Source organism: Salvelinus alpinus, chromosome 36 (assembly GCF_045679555.1).
Source record: "Salvelinus alpinus chromosome 36, SLU_Salpinus.1, whole genome shotgun sequence".
In the NCBI taxonomy this organism is placed as follows: Eukaryota; Metazoa; Chordata; class Actinopteri; order Salmoniformes; family Salmonidae; genus Salvelinus; species Salvelinus alpinus.
Window position 1 is genome coordinate 5,584,781 of NC_092121.1, and position 19,069 is coordinate 5,603,849.

The window sequence follows — 19,069 nt, forward strand, 5'->3', positions numbered from 1 at the left end:
CTCACAGTGCATTCAGAAAGTATACAAGACCCCTTGACTTTTTCCACATTTTATGATACAGCCTTATTCTAAAATTATTTTTTAATCCCTCAATCTGCACACAATACAGTTAACAGTGCATGTCAGAGCAAAAACCAAGCCATGATGCTGCAGACATTTTTTGAAACCCTCCCCCAGAGCTGTGCCTCAACACAATCCTGTCTCGGCGCTCTACGGACAATTCCTTCGACCTCATGGCTTGGGTTTTTTCTGACATGCACTGTCAACTGTGGGACTTTATATAGACAGGTGTGTGCCTTTCCAAATCATGTCCAATCAATTTAATTTACCACAGGTGGACGCCAATCAAGTTGTAGAAACGTCTCAAGGATGATCAATGGAAACAGGATGCACCTGAGCTCAATTTCGAGTCTCATAGCAAAGGGTCTAAATACTTATGTAAATATGTATATATATATTTTTTTCATTTTTAATAAATGTTCTACCATTTCTAAAAACCTGTTTTCGGTTTGGGGTATTGTGTGTAGATTGATGAGGGAAAACATTTATTTAATCTATTTTAGAATAAGACTGTAACAATGGAAAAAGTCAAGGGGTCTGAATACTTTCCGAATGCACTGTAAGCTAATTTGCGGTTTGAGAGTAGCCTAGTTTTATAATGGCCCGGGACATTGTTTATTTATCAATTACTTCCTGTGAATTCGCGACAGAAAGAACCCACCCAATATAGCTCCAGTAAAATGGTTCATATCTTTTGAACGGTTTGGGCTAGGGATACACGGTTTTCAGTAAAGTAATGGTGAAACCATGACAGTCACGAAGCTGTGCTCAGTTTTCCTCTATGGCATACTACTTAGTGTGTAAGTGATGCACCGTTATGGGAACTAATTTCAGACATACAGCCTGAAATTGTGCAATTCTTAGACCATCAAAAGGTTTCAGGCTGGATCAAAAACATTTGGGTCTGTATCCCGGGAAGCCCAGGCCTAATGATGCCATTGTCCACGATAAAGCTCCACATCCAATTAAACACCCATGAGTTTCATTGTAAATGTAGAGGCTATCAGACAGACAATAATTGGTCAATTACTACTTGAAAAATTGGAAATGTTTTATTCTGAATTGCAACCTCATATGATGACCTATATGTTATGGCCAAATTTGGGCCACTTGGTATAACATACAAGGGGGTATTTTCTGTGTGCAGAATAATGTGAATCATGAGGAATACAGCTATATATTCTTGTGTTGCCAGGATGAGTACTGTGTAGTATCTTCCCACTGGGCATACACTGGTTGAATCAATGTTGTTTCCAAGTCATTTCAATGAAATTACCTTGAACCAAAGTGGAATAGACATTGAATTGATATCTGTGCCCAGTGGGTTAATTCACATGGCTACTGGAACAATCAAACAATGTGAGAAAGACAGAAATCAATGTATCCCTTACCTGTGATCAGGTCATAATGAGGAGGCTATAGCAGGCTTACGTGTAGGGTCTCGCAGCTGTACTCACATAGCCAGAGTGCCAGTCTTTTTCTGCTCTGTCGTTGTCATGATGAATAAGACAAAACAGAATTACACCCAGGCTAGTACTCATGCATAGATCAGACATTTCCACTAGAACACACCCCTCCCTTAAGTAAATAGTGCCCAAATTACAAGTCAGGAAGCTGCAGACACTATTTTGGAATGACCAGCAGAAACATGGGTCTTCAAATATTGATAGGTGACCCTGCCAAATGGGTTAAAATCAAATGTCATTTGTCAAATGTTTCGTAAACAACAGGCATAGACTAACAGTGAAATGCTTACTTACGGGCCTTTCCCAACAATACAGAGAGAAAATAGAGAAATAATTAAATAATAATAACATGGGGAATAAATACACGAGTAACGATAACTTGGCTATATACCAGTGGTGTAAAGTGCTTAAGTAAAAATACTTTAAAGTACTACTTAAGTCTTTTTTGGGGGTATCTGTACTTTACTATTGATATTTTTGACGACTTTTACTTGTACTTCATGACATTCCTGAAGAAAACAATGTACTTTTTACTTTTTACTCCATACATTTTCCCTGACACCCAAAAGTACTCGATACATTTTGAATGCTTAGCAGGACAGGAAAATGGTTGAATTAACGCACTTAAAGTGAAAATCCCTGGTCATCCCTACTGCATCTGATCTGGCGGACTAACTAAACACAAATGCTTTATTGTTTGTAAACCAGAATGCACAATTTTCGTGATTTTTAAATTTACGGATAGCCAGGGCCACACTTCAACACTCAGACATAATTATGAAATATACTTTTACTTTTGGTACTTAAGTATATTTCAAACCAAATACTTTTTTACTTTTACTCAAGTAGGATTTTAATGGGTGACTTTTACTTGAGTCATTTTCTATTAAGGTATCTGTACTTCTACTCAAGTATGACAATTGGGTACTTTTTCCACCACTGCTATTTACACAGGGTATCAGTACCGAGTCGATGTGAAAGTGTATAAGGTAATTGGGGTAGATTTGTACATATTGGTAGGAATAACGTGACTAGGCAACAGGATAGATAATAAAAAAGTAACAGCAGCGTATGTGATGAGTCAAAAGAGTTGCATAAAGGATAAATGCAGATAGTCCTGATAGCTATTGGTTAACTATTTAGTAGTTTTATGGCTTGGGGGTAGAAGCTGTTCAGGGTTCTGTTGGTTCCAGACTTGGTGCATATGTACCGCTTGCCATGCGATAGTAGAGAGAACAGTCTATTCCCAAGATAAAAACTGTAATATATACTTTTTGAAATAATTTTTGAAGTTCTAGCATTAGTGTAGCTTCGGGCATTTGCTTGTGTATTCATCCAGCAAGGTCAAAGGTAATCTTCTCGACAGTGGTTGGTTTTCCTCTGTCTGGCTAAAGCTGGTTAGATAGGCCTATAGGTTTGCCAGTTCTTTGCTGCATCAGGCACTTCTTTATTACTTCACTACTCGGTTGCAAACTAAATGGAAGGTTTTGGCCACTGGGTGATGAGCCATGCACCTCAGTGATGCTGGCCTGATCTACTGTGTCTAGGATGATAGACCATCCACTGCTTAATTCTTGACTGTTCTCAAAGGGATACTTAAAGTCTTCAACTTTTTCAGATCCCTCTCCCAATCTCTGCCTTATTTCTTTATGAATCGATTTATAGGATACACAGGGTAATCATTCAGAAATATATTGCATTTCATATAATTACCAACATTTTCATACTAGTACAGACATACACTATATACAGTCATGGCCAAAAGTTTTGAGAATGACACAAATATTAATTTCCACAAAGTTTGCTGCTTCAGTGTCTTTAGATATTTTTGTCAGATGTTACTATGGAATACTGAAGTATAATTACAAGCATTTCATAAGTGTCAAAGGCTTTTATTTGACAATGACATGAAGTTGATGCAAAGAGTCAATATTTGCAGTGTTGACCCTTCTTTTTCAAGACCTCTGCAATCCGCCCTGGCATGCTGTCAATTAACTTCTGGGACACATCCTGACTGATGGCAGCCCATTCTTGCATAATCAATACTTGGAGTTTGTCAGAATTTGTGGGGTTTTGTTTGTCCACCCGTCTCTTGAGGATTGACCATAAGATCTCAATGGGATTAAGGTCTGGAGAGTTTCCTGGCCATGGACCCAAAATATCGATGTTTTGTTCCCCGAGCCACTTAGTTATCACTTTTGCCTAATGGCAAGGTGCTCCATCATGCTGGAAAAGGCATTGTTCGTCACCAAACTGTTCCTGGATGGTTGGGAGAAGTTGCTCTCGGAGGATGTGTTGGTACCATTCTTTATTCGTGGCTGTGTTCTTAGGCAAAATTGTGAGTGAGCCCACTCCCTTGGCTGAGAAGCAACCCCACACATGAATGGTCTCAGGATGCTTTACTGTTGGCATGACACAGGACTGATGGTAGCGCTCACCTTGTCTTCTCCGGACAAGCTTTTTTCCGGATGCCCCAAACAATCGGAAAAGGGATTCATCAGAGAAAATGACTTTACCCCAGGCCCCAGCAGTCCAATCCCTGTACCTTTTGTAGAATATCAGTCTGTCCGTGATGTTTTTCCTGGAGAGAAGTGGCTTCTTTGCTGCCCTTCTTGACACCAGGCCATCCTCCAAAAGTCTTTGCCTCACTGTGCGTGCAGATGCACTCACACCTGCCTGCTGCCATTCCTGAGCAAGCTCTGTACTGGTGGTGCCCCGATCCCGCAGCTGAATCAACTTTAGGAGACGGTCCTGGCACTTGCTGGACTTTCTTGAGCACCCTGAAGCCTTCTTCACAACAATTGAACCGCTCTCCTTGAAGTTCTTGATGATCCGATAAACGGTTGATTTAGGTGCAATATTACTGGCAGCAATATTCTTGCCTGTGAAGCCCTTTTTGTGGAAAGCAATGATGACGGCACGTGTTTCCTTGCAGGTAACCATGGTTGACAGAGGAAGAACAATGATTCCAAGCACCACCCTCCTTTTGAAGCTTCCAGTCTGTTATTCGAACTCAATCAGCATGACAGAGTGATCTCCAGCCTTGTCCTTGTCAACACTCACACCTGTGTTAACGAGAGAATCACTGACATGATGTCATCTCCTATCATTGCTATGCAGACGACACACAATTAATCTTCTCCTTACCCCCTTCTGATAACCAGGTGGCGAATCGTATCTCTGCATGTCTGGCAGACATATCAGTGTGGATGACGGATCACCACCTCAAGCTGAACCTCGGCAAGACGGAGCTGCTCTTCCTCCCGGGGAAGGACTGCCCGTTCCATGATCTCGCCATCACGGTTGACAACTCCATTGTGTCCTCCTCCCAGAGTGCTAAGAACCTTGGCGTGATCCTGGACAACACCCTGTCGTTCTCAACTAACATCAAGGCGGTGACCCGTTCCTGTAGGTTCATGCTCTACAACATTCGCAGAGTACGACCCTGCCTCACACAGGAAGCGGCGCAGGTCCTAATCCAGGCACTTGTCATCTCCCGTCTGGATTACTGCAACTCGCTGTTGGCTGGGCTCCCTGCCTGTGCCATTAAACCCCTACAACTCATCCAGAACGCCGCAGCCCGTCTGGTGTTCAACCTTCCCAAGTTCTCTCACGTCACCCCGCTCCTCCGCTCTCTCCACTGGCTTCCAGTTGAAGCTCGCATCCGCTACAAGACCATGGTGCTTGCCTACGGAGCTGTGAGGGGAACGGCACCTCCGTACCTTCAGGCTCTGATCAGGCCCTACACCCAAACAAGGGCACTGCGTTCATCCACCTCTGGCCTGCTCGCCTCCCTACCTCTGAGGAAGTACAGTTCCCGCTCAGCCCAGTCAAAACTGTTCGCTGCTCTGGCACCCCAATGGTGGAACAAACTCCCTCACGACGCCAGGTCAGCGGAGTCAATCACCACCTTCCGGAGACACCTGAAACCCCACCTCTTTAAGGAATACCTAGGATAGGATAAAGTAATCCTTCTAACCCCCCCCCCCCCCTTAAAAGAGTTAGATGCACTATTGTAAAGTGGTTGTTCCACTGGATATCATAAGGTGAATGCACCAATTTGTAAGTCGCTCTGGATAAGAGCGTCTGCTAAATGACTTAAATGTAAATGTAATGTCAGCTGGTCCTTTTGTGGCAGGGCTGAAATGCAGTGGAAATTATTTTTGGGGATTCAGTTAATTTGCATGGCAAAGAGGGACTTTGCAATAAATTGCAATTCATCTGATCACTTTTCATAACATTCTGGAGTATATGCAAATTGCCATCATACAAACTGAGGCAGCAGACTTTGTGAAAATTAATATTTGTGTCATTCTCAAAACCTTTGGCCACGACTGTATACAAAAATATATGGACACCCCTTCAAATTAGTTGATTCGGCTATTTCAGCCACACTTGTTCCTGACAGGGATATAAAATCGAGCACACAGCCATGCAATCTTCATAGACAAACATTGGCAGTAGAATGGCCCATACTGAAGAGTTCAGTGACTTTCAACATGGCACCGTCATAAAATGGCACCTTTCCACCAAGTCAGTTTGTCAAATTTCTGCCCTGCTAGAGCTGCCCCGTTCACCTGTAAGTGCTATTATTGTGAATTGGAAACGTCTAGGAGTAACAACGGGTCAGCCAAAAAGTGGTAGGCTACACAAGCTCATAGAACGGGACCGCAGAGTGCTGAAGTGTGCAGCACATAAAAATTGTCTGTCCTTGGTTACAACACTCACTACCGAATTCCAAACTGCCTCTGGAAGCAACGTCAACACAACTGTTCATTGGGAGCTTCATGAGATGGATTTCCATGGCCGAGCAGCTGCACACAAGCCTAAGATCACCATGCACAATGCCAAGCCTCGGCTGGAGTGGTGTAAAACTCGCCACTATTGGACTCTGGAGCAGTGTAAATGCATTTTCTGGAGTGATGAATCACGCTCAAACATCTGTCAGTCCGACAGATTAATCTGTGTTTGGCGGATTCCAGTAGAACGCTACCTGCCAAATGCATCGTGCCGACTATAAAGTTTGGTGGAGGAGGAATAATGGTCTGGGGCTGTTTTTCAATGTTCGGGCTAGGCCCCTTAGTTCCACTGAAGGGAAATCTTAACGCTACAGCATACTATGACATTCTAGATGATTCTGTGCTTCCAATTTTATGGCAACAGTTTGGGGAAGGCCCTTTCCTGTTTCAGCATGATAATGCCCCCATGCACAAAGTGAGGTCCATACAGAAATGGTTTGTTGAGATCGGTTTAGAAGAACTTGACTGGCCCGCAAAGAGCCCTGACCTCAACCCCATAGACAACTTTTGGGATGAATTGGAACGCAGACTGCGAGCCAGGCCTAATCGCCCAAAATCAGTGCCCAACCTCACTAATGCTCTTGTGGCTAAGTGGAAGCAAGTCCCTGCAGCAGTGTTCCAACTTCTAGTGGAAAGCCTTCCCAGAAGAGTGGTGGCTGTTATAGCAGCAAATGGGGGACCAACTCCATATTAATGCCCATCATTTTGGAATGAGATGTTCGACGAGCAGGTGTCGACATACTTTCAGCCATGTAGTGCATTTACTTTGATGCATTTTACTGTACGTATGTGCATACAGTACAGTAGATGGCGGTAAAGTACTTTCACTTGGCTAAACCTGCATGCTAAATAGATGAAGAAGAATTTCTTGCACAATTGGCAAAAATCGTCTGTACTCCGCGCCTGCGCGTTTGAAATATGAGGATGTTGTTGATATGCTATGCTAGCTAGCGGAGTTGTTTTTGCATATTAGGTTACCATTAACTTTACTCTCTTCACTGTCTCGCCACTGTATCAAGATAAACCAGAAAACGCTCCGCATGACGGGCTGATGGAAAACGCAAGAGATTCGGTGAGCGCTATTATTGTGTTCTGTGTAAATCTCTGGTGTAATCTTAGTTCCCCTTTGTTGTGGTTGTCAGACTGCAGCAGCTAGTTTAGCTAGCTATGCTAGGCAGTAGTAGTGCCAGATAGTTACTGTAGCTGCAGAAAAGAAAACAGACAGCTTTATTCCAGCATTGCCTGCTTTTCAATTGTTTTATAAAGCTAGCCGTTGTTGTTGGCATGCTGTTGTGCTGCTTCTTCAACACTCCTCCTACATTCTAGGGCAGCTTGTCCGCTTGAATAACGGGCAGGATCCAGCAGCTACCATTAACGTTACGTTAGCTGGCTAGCAAATAATTGCAAGAAGGCAGGCCCGTCATATTAAATAGACCGCACTGCAGTGATTTTTGCCGCTGTATTGGGGTCTCTTGCAGACTTTAATTCCTGGGGATATCAGGTCATGAGCCAGTGCGTGCAGCTGTCATTTCAATGTTGTGCTTTGGCAACAGAGGTTCTGAATAGAAAGGGGGCGGTGCACCACCGATGACATTAGCTATCTGTTACTGCAGTGCAAAGTGTTTGTCATGTAGCTTACTTGCTGTATGTTGTCGCTGTTTTGATCACTGAGAACAGACTTGTTTTAGTGTGAAAATGGTAAGTGAGCTACCACCAGATATGTGGTGGTGGGTGTTACGGTTATAATTGGTTAACATGTTGAGCTCTGAGCAATTTCCATGTTGGTTCAATGCAGTGCTATTCATAGATTAATTAATTGGTATGTAGCTATTGAATTGACATGTTATACTTTCAGAGTCCCCTTCACTCTTCATTCTGTCCGTGGTGCATGGAAACATTGCACATAGGCTACATATTCTCTTGGACCTCTATATGTAGGCTTATCTAACAAGGTTTATGGTTGCAGTGATTGCTTTGCCTTTATCTGAAAAAATGATCAGCAGTAGTTTATCATGCAAAGCAACCACCTGTCGTGGCATGCGGGTAAGTGAGACTGCATTGACTGCGCTGTGCTAGCTCTAGCTGACACAATCCTCTCTCTCCTACAGGCTGAACGGACTGTTCGTTCAGAAAGGAAGAGGCGGGACTCGTTTGGGATGTTCGATGGCTATGACAGCTGCAGTGAGGATTCCAGCAGTAGCTCGAGCTCAGAGGACAGTGATGAAGAGGTGCCCTCCCTCCCTGCCAGCCTGCCCATCATCAAGACCAACGGCCAGGTCTACACCTACCCCGATGGGAAGGCAGGAATGGGTAAGTAGTACTGTGGCTGCCTCTGCCTACTGAACATAACTGCTGATGGTGTTATTACAGGGTTGAATTGAGATTTTAGCATTCTATTATATGGCCATCTCTTCGACTGAACAGTACTCACACCTCGGTATCCCTCCGTGTGTGTGTATATATGTGTGTGTGTATATATATATATGTGTGTGTGTGTGTGTGTGTGTGTGTGTTTCACTCTCCTCAGCCACCTGTGAGATGTGTGGGATGGTGGGAGTGAGAGATGCTTTCTACTCCAAAACCAAGCGCTTCTGCAGTGTATCCTGTTCAAGGAGCTACTCATCCAACTCTAAAAAAGCCAGCATACTGGCCAGACTGCAGGTAACATGCGAACTGCACTAAGTCTACTTCTATTGTCCTTGCATGTTCCTCTATAACCACCATTTTAAGTTCAATTGACATTGAAAAGGTGTGAAAACAGGTTGTATTTATTTCATTTGAATTCCTTCCTCTGTGTATCATCCTCTGTGTATCTATAAGTAGCTATGTTTCCATTAACTGGTCCAGGGATTTTTCGTTGTTGTTGTTGACATTTAGAAAGTCTGTATAGAAAATAGATGCAACAGTTGCCTGCTACAGTTTCCATTTAACTATCTTGTCGATTTAAAAACGTCTGGAAGTAATGACACCAACAAAAAAAAAGAATACAAATTAAGTGGTTAAAGTGTTAACATTAACATTTTAGGCAAATTGAGCATTAATAAATTGCTGACAGGCTATATGCCCTCCCACCTATGTGTTTCATGTCTCAGGTAGCCCGCAAAAGCCAGCATGGATATACTGCAATAATTTACTAATTTTTGTCATATTCTAATAATTATCATGTTCCAATGTATTGCAACGGTGAAAAAATAGAATTTGTCAGCAATAGGTATTTAGAATTAAATGTTGAGTGGATCGTTTTTGTTTTTGACATCATGTTCTCCACAAACATTCAAAATTATTTGGCAATCCTTTTTTTCAAAAAACAGTTTCCATCATAATTTTTCACAATAAAGAAAGTTAGACAAAAAAATCCATCCCAGTCGAACTGATACAAATGATGTTGATCTTCAGAAAATGTATTCTATAATCTGCCGTTTCCTTTACACACGTCGCAATGATTTCTTTTGTCGAATAAACCTTGGACAAAGGAAACCTGCCTAGCTTGTACGGTTCTTCTTCTATCTCTCTCAATATTCGTTCCTTTATTATTATTATTTTCAAAGGGTAAACCACCAACGAAAAAGGCTAAAGTATTACAGAAGCAGCCTCTCATGGCGAAGTTGGCTGCCTATGCCCAGTACCAAGCCAACCAACAGAATCAAGTCAAGTCAAAAACAGGTAAGTTCCATGTAAAAAGTCCATGACACGTGAAATGCATTTATTACCAATTACAAATGACAACAATGACAAATGACTACAGTATAGGTGCAACAGTCTTCAAGGATGATTCTACTAGGACTAGATTGAGAGGATGTCTTTCACACTGTAAATAAAGAAGGTGATGATAATAAGGTAGTCGACTTTTGTTCTCTATCTCTCACGACGATACTTGTGGCGGTTGCAGTGATTCCTGTGAAAGGCTTTGATTGGGGACGCTACATAGGCACCGGCGACATTAACGGGGCACCTGTCGGCTGTTTCAAACATGTAAGCAACGCTCAGCTCAAACACTCCAAAGGGTTGCTGATGAAAAGTGACAGTGTGTGGAAGTCAGAAGATGTAGACACAGCCAATGTGGTATGTCTTAACTGACATTATGCTTTTAAAGTAGAGATCACGCTCAGTGGATGAATGATGCAAGCATCTATGGTTGCCTCTCATGACGAGTGCTTATTAAGGGGCTAATATTACAATAAATACGAAGTCATTGAATTTCAGCTTGCGCCTTTCTTGTTTATTATAAAGAAGTAGATTGTGTGTTGATTGTGTTGATGTGTTGATTTGTAACCCTGTAAGACTTTTTATGCTCCAGTACAATGAAACTCAACAGAGCAAGTATGTTGGAATATACACTACCGTTCAAAAGTTTGGGGTCACTTAGAAATGTCCTTGTTTTTGAAAGAAAAGCAAAAAAAAAATTGGCCATTTAAAATAACATCAAATTGATCAGAAATACAGTGTAGACATTGTTTATGTTGTGAATGACTATTCTAGCTGGAAACGGCTGATTTTCTTATGGAATATCTACATAGGCGTACAGAGGCCCATTATCAGCAACCATCACTCCTGTGTTCCGATGCCACGTTGTGTTAGCTAATCCAAGTTTATCATTTTAAAAGACTAATTGACTCTGCCTAATGATCAATTAGCCTTTTAAAATGATAAACTTCGATTAGCTAACACAACGTGGCATCGGAACACAGGAGTGATGGTTGCTGATAATGGGCCTCTGTACGCCAATGTAGATATTCCATTAAAAAATCTGCCGTTTCCAACTACAATAGTCATTTACAACATTAACAATGTCTACACTGTATTTCTGATCAATTTTATGTTGTTTTAATGGCCAAAATGGCTTTTCTTTCAAAAACAAGGACATTTCTAACTTTTGAATGGTCGTGTACCTCATCCCTATTGACCCATCGAACAGTGTGATGAAAACAATGTAGTTTTTGTTGTTTTTTACATTATTGAAGCTGCACTAATTGTGAGGATAGGTGACCATGAATAATATTAGCTTGCCATGATGAGTTTGGTTGTTTTAATTAACAGCTGTCCTTTTTGAGTGGACATATTTGTATTGTGATGATGTCATTCTCTGTGTTCAGCATGTGCTGTCTTCTCTGCCTTAGGTTCCCATGGGAACTTCTTGGGGTGACCTTGCAGAAGGGGTGAGGGTAGAGGTGCCCAATACAGACAGCGGCCTGCCAATGAAGGTGTACTGGATAGCAGGAGTTATCAAATTAGCAGGTAACAAAGCAGCCACAGAGAATCCTCTTCGCTCTAAAATGCACCTGGTTGGATTCATAGATGACGGTGTACTTTCTCTGCATTCATCAAACTCTGTTTACACATAGACATGTTACACTTAGATGTAGCCTACACACAATGTTTGGAAACTTAGATACTTCTCTCATCCATAATACTCCTATGATTTAGATTTTTAATGGTATTTCAGGAAAAAAAGAATCTGAAAATCACAAATAAGGTTCAGTGGTTTTCGTAATTTTAAAACATTGTGTTTCTCTCCGCAGGCTTTAAGGCACTGCTACGGTACGAGGGGTTTGATGGTGACTCTGGCAGGGATTTCTGGTGTAACATCTGTGTCCCTGACATCCACCCGGTGGGGTGGTGTGCAGCGGGAGGAAAGCCCCTGGTTCCTCCCAAGTGTAAGACTAACAGCGAGAATAGTACTGTACTTTGTTTTGCCAAGATAAGGATATAGGCTGTGCTACAAGTGTTGAGTCATTTATCATTTCTGACCGGTTTGAGAGAATCCTTTCTAACCTTTGCCAAACGTTGTCTGACTGTTTCACCTTAGCCATTCAGCACAAGTGCACCAACTGGAAAGCGTTTCTTGTGAAATGCCTAACAGGAGCAAAGACTCTACCTATTGATTTCTCCACCAAGGTGAGCTCCAACTCTACATCACAAGACACTCCCAACACCTCACTCATAGTACAAACATGCATCAAATATCAATGTGAGAAGATGAATATGCTTGTATTATTTCCACAAATGCAACACTAATAACCTTATGGCACTACCAGTACAAACATGAGTTGCATGTATTATTGTAGAGTGACATATTCTATAATGCCTAACTGGATTGTCAGGTAACCTTGTAGAATCTTCACCTCCTCACCCTTCCTCAGGTGCAGCAGAGCATGCAGTTCCCCTTTAAGAAGCTGATGCGTGTGGAGGTGGTGGATAAGACTCACCTGTGCCGGACGCGGGTGGCCCTGGTAGAGCAGGTGATCGGAGGTCGGCTTCGGCTCGTCTACGAGGAGTGCGAGGACGGCTCGGACGACTTCTGGTGCCACATGTACAGCCCACTGATACACAGCATCGGCTGGTCCCGCGGCATTGGACACCGCTTCAAGAGATCTGGTCAGTGACATAGTGGGGAGGGCAAGCGGGACTAGGCACGCGGGTCTTACACATAAGGGTAAAGATTTGCTCGGGGTTTAAGGATCCTGAAAAGTTCAACATGGATGAAACGCTTACAGGCACTTTAAGATTCTAGTTGTTTCAGGTGTTTCAAACGTTGATGATATTATTGTTTCAGATGTTTCAAAGAAACTTGATGGCCAAGTAGATGCCCCAGGGCAGCTTTTTGCAAAGGTGAGTTCAAATAAATGTTTCAATCTGCCACTTGACTCAGTTGATTCAAAGATTCTTCTGGTCTCTGACATTTTGTTTGATACGCGGCACAATCTCTCTCAGGTGAAGGATGTTGACCAGAGCGGGGAGTGGTTTAAAGATGGCATGAAGCTGGAGGCTATTGACCCTCTGAATCTATCAGCTATTTGTGTTGCTACTGTCAGAAAGGTAAGCCTTATAATCGTGATGAGAAATATGACTGACAGAGAAATAAGGGAAGTAAAGACAAATGAACTTGCACATGTAACAGATTTGTACAAATTCACGCTCCCTGCCTTCTCTTCCTCCAGGTCTTGGCAGATGGATACCTCATGATTGGAATTGATGGTTCCGAGGCGGCTGATGGTTCTGACTGGTTCTGCTATCACTCCACCTCTCCCTCTATCTTTCCTGCTGGATTCTGTGAAATCAACACAATTGAACTCACCCCTCCACGTGGTACATACTGAATTACATTACATTGTGTGGTAAAAGCATCATCACAATTGTCTATTTGAGTTTATTTGTAGTATCAAGAGAGTGCACACCACTGATTCTCACCTCACAGTGGCTATTTCAATTGGCCAGCCAGTTGCTGTTACTTGTAGCCTCAATAAGTAAGTCTTTTCTGCAGGGTACACAAAACTCCCATTCAGATGGTTTGACTACCTCAGGGAAACGGGTACAGTGGCAGCTCCGGTGAAGCTCTTTAACAAGGTAACCTTGTTCAGCTTTTGGTCTGCTAGCTATTTTGCCTGTTAGTTTGTTTTGGCTCTTTACTTTTGTTCTCAGTCTGTTAGTTGGACTGAATTTGTTGTCAAAACCAACTACTTGCTTGTCTGAGTAACCCTTTACATTTTTCACCTGTTGGATTTCATCTATTTGATTGTTTTTGCACTTTGGCTTTTTCAATTTGCTTGATTTCTCTCAGTAGTGTAGTCGTTACAGGATATTAGTCCGAAATAAGGATGACCAAGCGCATCTGAGTGCAGTGAAGTTAAGAAAGACTAGTAGCCCACCAATGTACAACGTCGTATGCTTGTAGTTGTAGTGTTATGAGAAATTCCCTGAGTCCACCAGCTGAATGTCCCCTTCTCTTTCTTGACTCTGAAGGAGGTTCCAAACCATGGGTTCCGCCCTGGCATGAAGCTGGAGGCTGTGGACCTGATGGAGCCCCGGCTGGTGTGTGTTGCCACAGTGACACGTATTGTACATAGACTGCTGCGCATCCATTTTGACGGCTGGGAGGACGAGTATGATCAGTGGGTGGACTGTGACTCACCTGACCTCTACCCTGTGGGCTGGTGTCAGCTGACTGGCTACCAGCTACAGCCACCAGCTGTGCTCTGTGAGTTTTATTGGGATTTTTCAGCATTTATTCACGAAGATAAAGATGGACAAAGATACATTCTCGTAGTGCAATGTCTGCACTCGTTCTAGTCTAGCCCCAAATAACCTTTTGGGAAACAAAGTCCGATTTTTCATTAGGGTCATCCAAATGACCTTGACTGTAATCTCCCAAATAACCAAAACTACCAATACAGGTGGAACTGCTTTGAAACTGCCAATAAATGCAAAACAAAAACAACCAAGAGAAACAGTCAAAACATCCAACTTCATTTAACCAAAACACAGAAACCTTCAGATAACCAAAACATTGCGACTTTAACACAAACCTTTCATCTGAAATTAATTCTAGTAATGTAGGAAAAATGAGCTAAAGCATTGGCTTTTTTTTAAATGAGTTGAGACGAGCTGTGCAACACGAATGTATGAATGAATGAGTTGTTCTCCGGTTTGTGCTTTTTTTTCCAGCCTCTAGAGAGCTCCCTCCGAGTGTGACAAAGCAGAAGAAGAAATCCCAGCAGTACAAAGGCCAAAAGAAAAGTAGGTCATCCATCCCCTCGTTTCGCCCCATGCCTCAGCCCCCTCCCCCTGCACCCTCCCCCTCTCGTTACTGCCCCTGTGTGTCCACCTCCTCCCATGCACACTCCCCTTTCCCTCTTTCTTTCTCTATTTAAGGGCAAAGCTGCACTCGCCACGGCTCTTCGCGATTCTTTCTCTGCGGGCATCTCTATTCACACCAAAACAGAGCATTGAAACCAAGTCAAAACTCTCCTACACCGGATTAATTTTCGTACCAGTGTGAAGCTGTCATTAGAGGATTAGACCTCAGGCTAAAGAAAAATCTTCAATGCCTGCAATAAAATACAAATTATTTGATTATGTAGATCTTTTTATGGTATGCTTGGTTTTTATATGTTCATTCAGTCTTTGTTAGTCATGCCGGACATTACATCAAGCTTTTCCTGAATAACATTTTTACCTAAATTGGAATATTTAAATTTGACCTTATTGATGATTAATAACACTTAAGTAGTCACACGTCAAAAGAGCAAAGGCATAAGAAACATGACAAAGTAACAGAAGAGCTGATCAACCATTTGACCTTTTGTCTTGGTTTTTAGAGAGGAAGATCCCCATTGGTAAGAGACCTGTGAGTTTGTCGGGGGTGGTATTGAGTGGAGTGCCCCAGAGGAACCTATCTGGAGACGAGAACATGACCCCGCCAGACTACCCATCTCCTCCCACGCCAGCATCTGCCTCTGGGACTGCACAGCCTCCTTCGGCAGCCCAGGAACTCAGCCCCAATGGAAAGCCAGGTAACCTAAACCAACCCGCTAACTGAACTCAAATTAGAAACTCATGTTAAGCCTGGTAGTTGGGTAGGGATGTCCCCTACTGAAAGAGAATGGTGTAGTAGGTCAAGTACTCTACCCCATCTTGAACAAGGCAACTTATTTTCTCCGTTATCTCCCGAGTTTTATAATTCATCCTCTCCTTCCTGTTTATTTTCATACTTCTATACTGGCCCTCTTTCCTTTCCCAAGGGGTGACGCTGCAGCTGAAGGAGGAGGTTCAGGAGGCAGACGAGTTCCCCTTGCCGCAGGGCACAGCCTCCGACCTGGAGAGCAACGGCTCCGGCGGCAGCTACTACATCAAGCAGGAGACCTGAGCCTCCATGGGGCACTGCTGCACCCACCAACGGAGGGCCAGCCTGGGGGAAAGAAGGAGCCAGTCCCCTCCCTCTCCCTCCACAGCACCAGAGACCATGGCCCCTGGGTGGCATCCCCACAATATTAACATGGAAGGTCACCAGGGGGCTCCAAGCTGTGCCCATAGAGACTTGGGACAGAACGACTCAAAGACTAGTTCCAAACAGACCGCGCAAACGGGGAGAGGAGTGTAGAGAATAAAGGGAAAAAGATTGGTGCGTGAACGACAATAACTTTACGTTTCACTTCAGTTTTTTGTACTTCAACAAAAAGTTTTAATACGATTTTTTTCTAATCCGATATCTTTTTGTGCATCTCTCTTATTCGTTACTTTGAGGTAGGGTAATCTTTTGATGGATAAACTGTGTGATGTTTGTGTATATATATAATCCGATTTTCCAAAAAACAGGGTGTATGTATGTAGGTATTGAATGGACTAAACCTTACTGATATAAAACAATCACTCAGATATAAAGTAGAAACACCCCACCAATCAGCTTCATACCAGTTCCGCACATTCAACTAAGATTTGAGCAGCTTACCACATTCTCTGGATCTTGCGGCCCATTTGTGTGATAGCCAATAATGACTTACAGCTATCACTGGGACATGGGGGAGACCCAAATCTTTAGTTGACCCTTTTCTATCACTATATTTACCATGCCTTATTTAAAATATGTTTACAAATATTACTCCTCTTGGCCAGATGATTGCAGGCAAATTTTGTTGTCAAATCTAAACAATTCTACTATTTAGTTCTATCACGGTTTACTACACAATGATATGCAAACCTTGACTCTTGTGTCAAGTAATAGAGATCTATGTGAAATGTTTTATATCTAACGTATAGCATTATTCTACATGAATTATGTCATAATTCAGAGCGATACTATAAATATGAGTAGAGGAAATATTCAAGTCACTGTAACAGTCGGGATGTGTTTCATCACTACCACCAACAACACGAGAACCGTTTATCTAGAGAATTTACTGTCTTTTTAAAAGAAAAACTTCATCATAATGCTGTTTGCTCTACCTCTTTTACAACTTTAATGTAATCTCCTGTTGCAAGGTTTTCAGATTCTGGTCTAACCATACGTAAAGGGGATTTTTCATTACAATTTAAATCACTTTGACAGCTATGTGTGCATATTTCCTAGTAAGTGATTGGTAGGCCTGGGCTAAATTGTCATACTCACTGACTCATGATCATACATTATATTCATAGGCCATCCTTTCATTGGGAGATATTAAATGAATATCAATATTGATTTATAAAACAAAATATATCACATTAAATGTGTATTTATGAACAAAGCATGCAGTATATAACAGAGCCAATTTACAAACATGATATGGTGATTTATTTTGTGCCATATGAGAAATTAAAGAGGGATTATAATTTACATACTATATAAACTAATGACTGCACTCCGTTGTCTCACTTTATATACCAGTAAGGTTGACAATTTACTCTCAGGAAATCTTAGGGTATTGTATTATAGGCTTCTTCTTCGTTGTTAAGGTTATTGAGAAAGGTGTTGTCATTGGCTGTTGGCATGCTGGAATTAGACTTCAGAGATTGATGTGGTCAACAGTATTAATAAAATGTGTTAGTCCAAGATTGGTTGTAAAGTAAATGTGTCACTTGGTAAACCATCTCACTAATGTAGAGACCTATTTGATTGTGATACAAGGTCCCATTTTAAGTGGATTTGTCATATATTCTGTCTCTAGAGGTAGGATTACCCTTCTGTATGTCACTGTTTGATAATGTGTAGGTGTTTGGTTTGAATTTTTTTTTTTTTTTTTAAATGTTCAGTTAAATGTTAGCTCTGTCGATTTGTCTTACTGTTGTTACTGTATGTTTCAATGTCTGGTCCTGAGTGAAACTCAAACTAGTATTACAGTCTCAATGAAAATGTACATTTTACACGCTGGCTGGTGTAAACCAGCTCAGGTGACCTTGGTGATGCCAAAGATTGCCTAAGGTCACTGTCAAGCAATAACGTCTTATCACAGTACTCTCCTAACTTTACATTTTACCCTAAATGTCATAATAATGAACAAGGTTTGACAGGCACACAGTAGCTAAATATATGGTAAAGAGGCATATCTCTGGCAAATGCACCCCAATTTCACCCTACATCAGGTTTGGGAGACAGTGAGATCATAAGCTTTTAGCTGTACTTTCACTCAAACTTCACACTGTGCATCAAAGACTGGATGGTGGAAATATACATGACATTATGTTAATATATGGCATGACTGTTTTGAGGCGACAAACATTGTCTCCGTCGTCCTTGTAACACAAATGTTAGACATGAGAATTCATGGTATTTGAATGAAGAAAAAAATAAACGCACAAATGGACTCAATATAGGGCTACACTATTCTGATCATGACGTTCATTGATTTCAAATGCATTATTTCATCAATATAAGAAAAGACTTAGAGGGTGTGTTTGTTGAAACCAAAATATGTGCATGCAGCAGTGTGAACATCATGTCCTCTTGTGCTTAACTAGTTGGTCTTGGTTTATGTGTAACTGTTGGTCTTTGCACTAACACAGGTCTGTGTGTATGTGTGCTTGTTTCTATTGTGAAACCCGTTCATCATATCGTCTTTGTATTCTGGTGCTATATATATATATTTGATAAAATCATAACCTTTTAAGAATGAAATGATTTTCAGAAACTGTGACCATAGTGGAGAAACGCAGTTCTCTTCTCGTATTTTGGATACAACTATAATGAAAGATTTGTAATGAATTAACTGTCAAAACACAACAAAAAAACATCCAAGTATTTCGTTTTTGTTCCTTGGTTTCCATGATAAATGTGCTGTGAACATTAAGTTAACTAAGCTACAGTATATCAACTACAAAAGTGTTTTTTAAATATGTATTTGAAGATATTTAGATGTTTACTTTCATTTAATATTTTTAATGAATCTTGCAGCATGTTTGTGGAAAAAGCATTAATGTAAAATAAATAATTCACAACTTTTTTTACACTGCATAAAAGTACAGTATTGAGAAGCTAGTGTCCATTGTTTCGTT

At 41.6% G+C, this 19,069-nt stretch overlaps 1 protein-coding gene across 2 annotated transcripts; it reads left to right on the plus strand.

The window, feature by feature from the left end:
- Positions 1-7,219: 7,219 nt before the first annotated feature.
- Positions 7,220-19,021, plus strand: LOC139565470 (MBT domain-containing protein 1-like). 2 transcript variants are annotated; one of them, XM_071385846.1, is made up of 17 exons: positions 7,220-7,397; positions 8,434-8,635; positions 8,853-8,986; positions 9,874-9,988; positions 10,215-10,297; positions 11,443-11,560; positions 11,845-11,979; positions 12,132-12,220; positions 12,466-12,700; positions 12,879-12,934; positions 13,037-13,141; positions 13,264-13,411; positions 13,587-13,669; positions 14,066-14,300; positions 14,768-14,839; positions 15,421-15,615; positions 15,844-19,021. In XM_071385846.1, the coding sequence occupies exons 1-17, from the start codon at positions 7,377-7,379 to the stop codon at positions 15,966-15,968; spliced, it is 2,151 nt and encodes a 716-aa protein (XP_071241947.1). In that variant the 5' UTR covers positions 7,220-7,376; the 3' UTR covers positions 15,969-19,021. The 2 variants fall into 2 exon arrangements, with proteins under 2 accessions (XP_071241947.1, XP_071241948.1); XM_071385847.1 differs by lacking the exons at positions 15,421-15,615; positions 15,844-19,021 and adding an exon at positions 14,975-15,188.
- Positions 19,022-19,069: the final 48 nt, after the last annotated feature.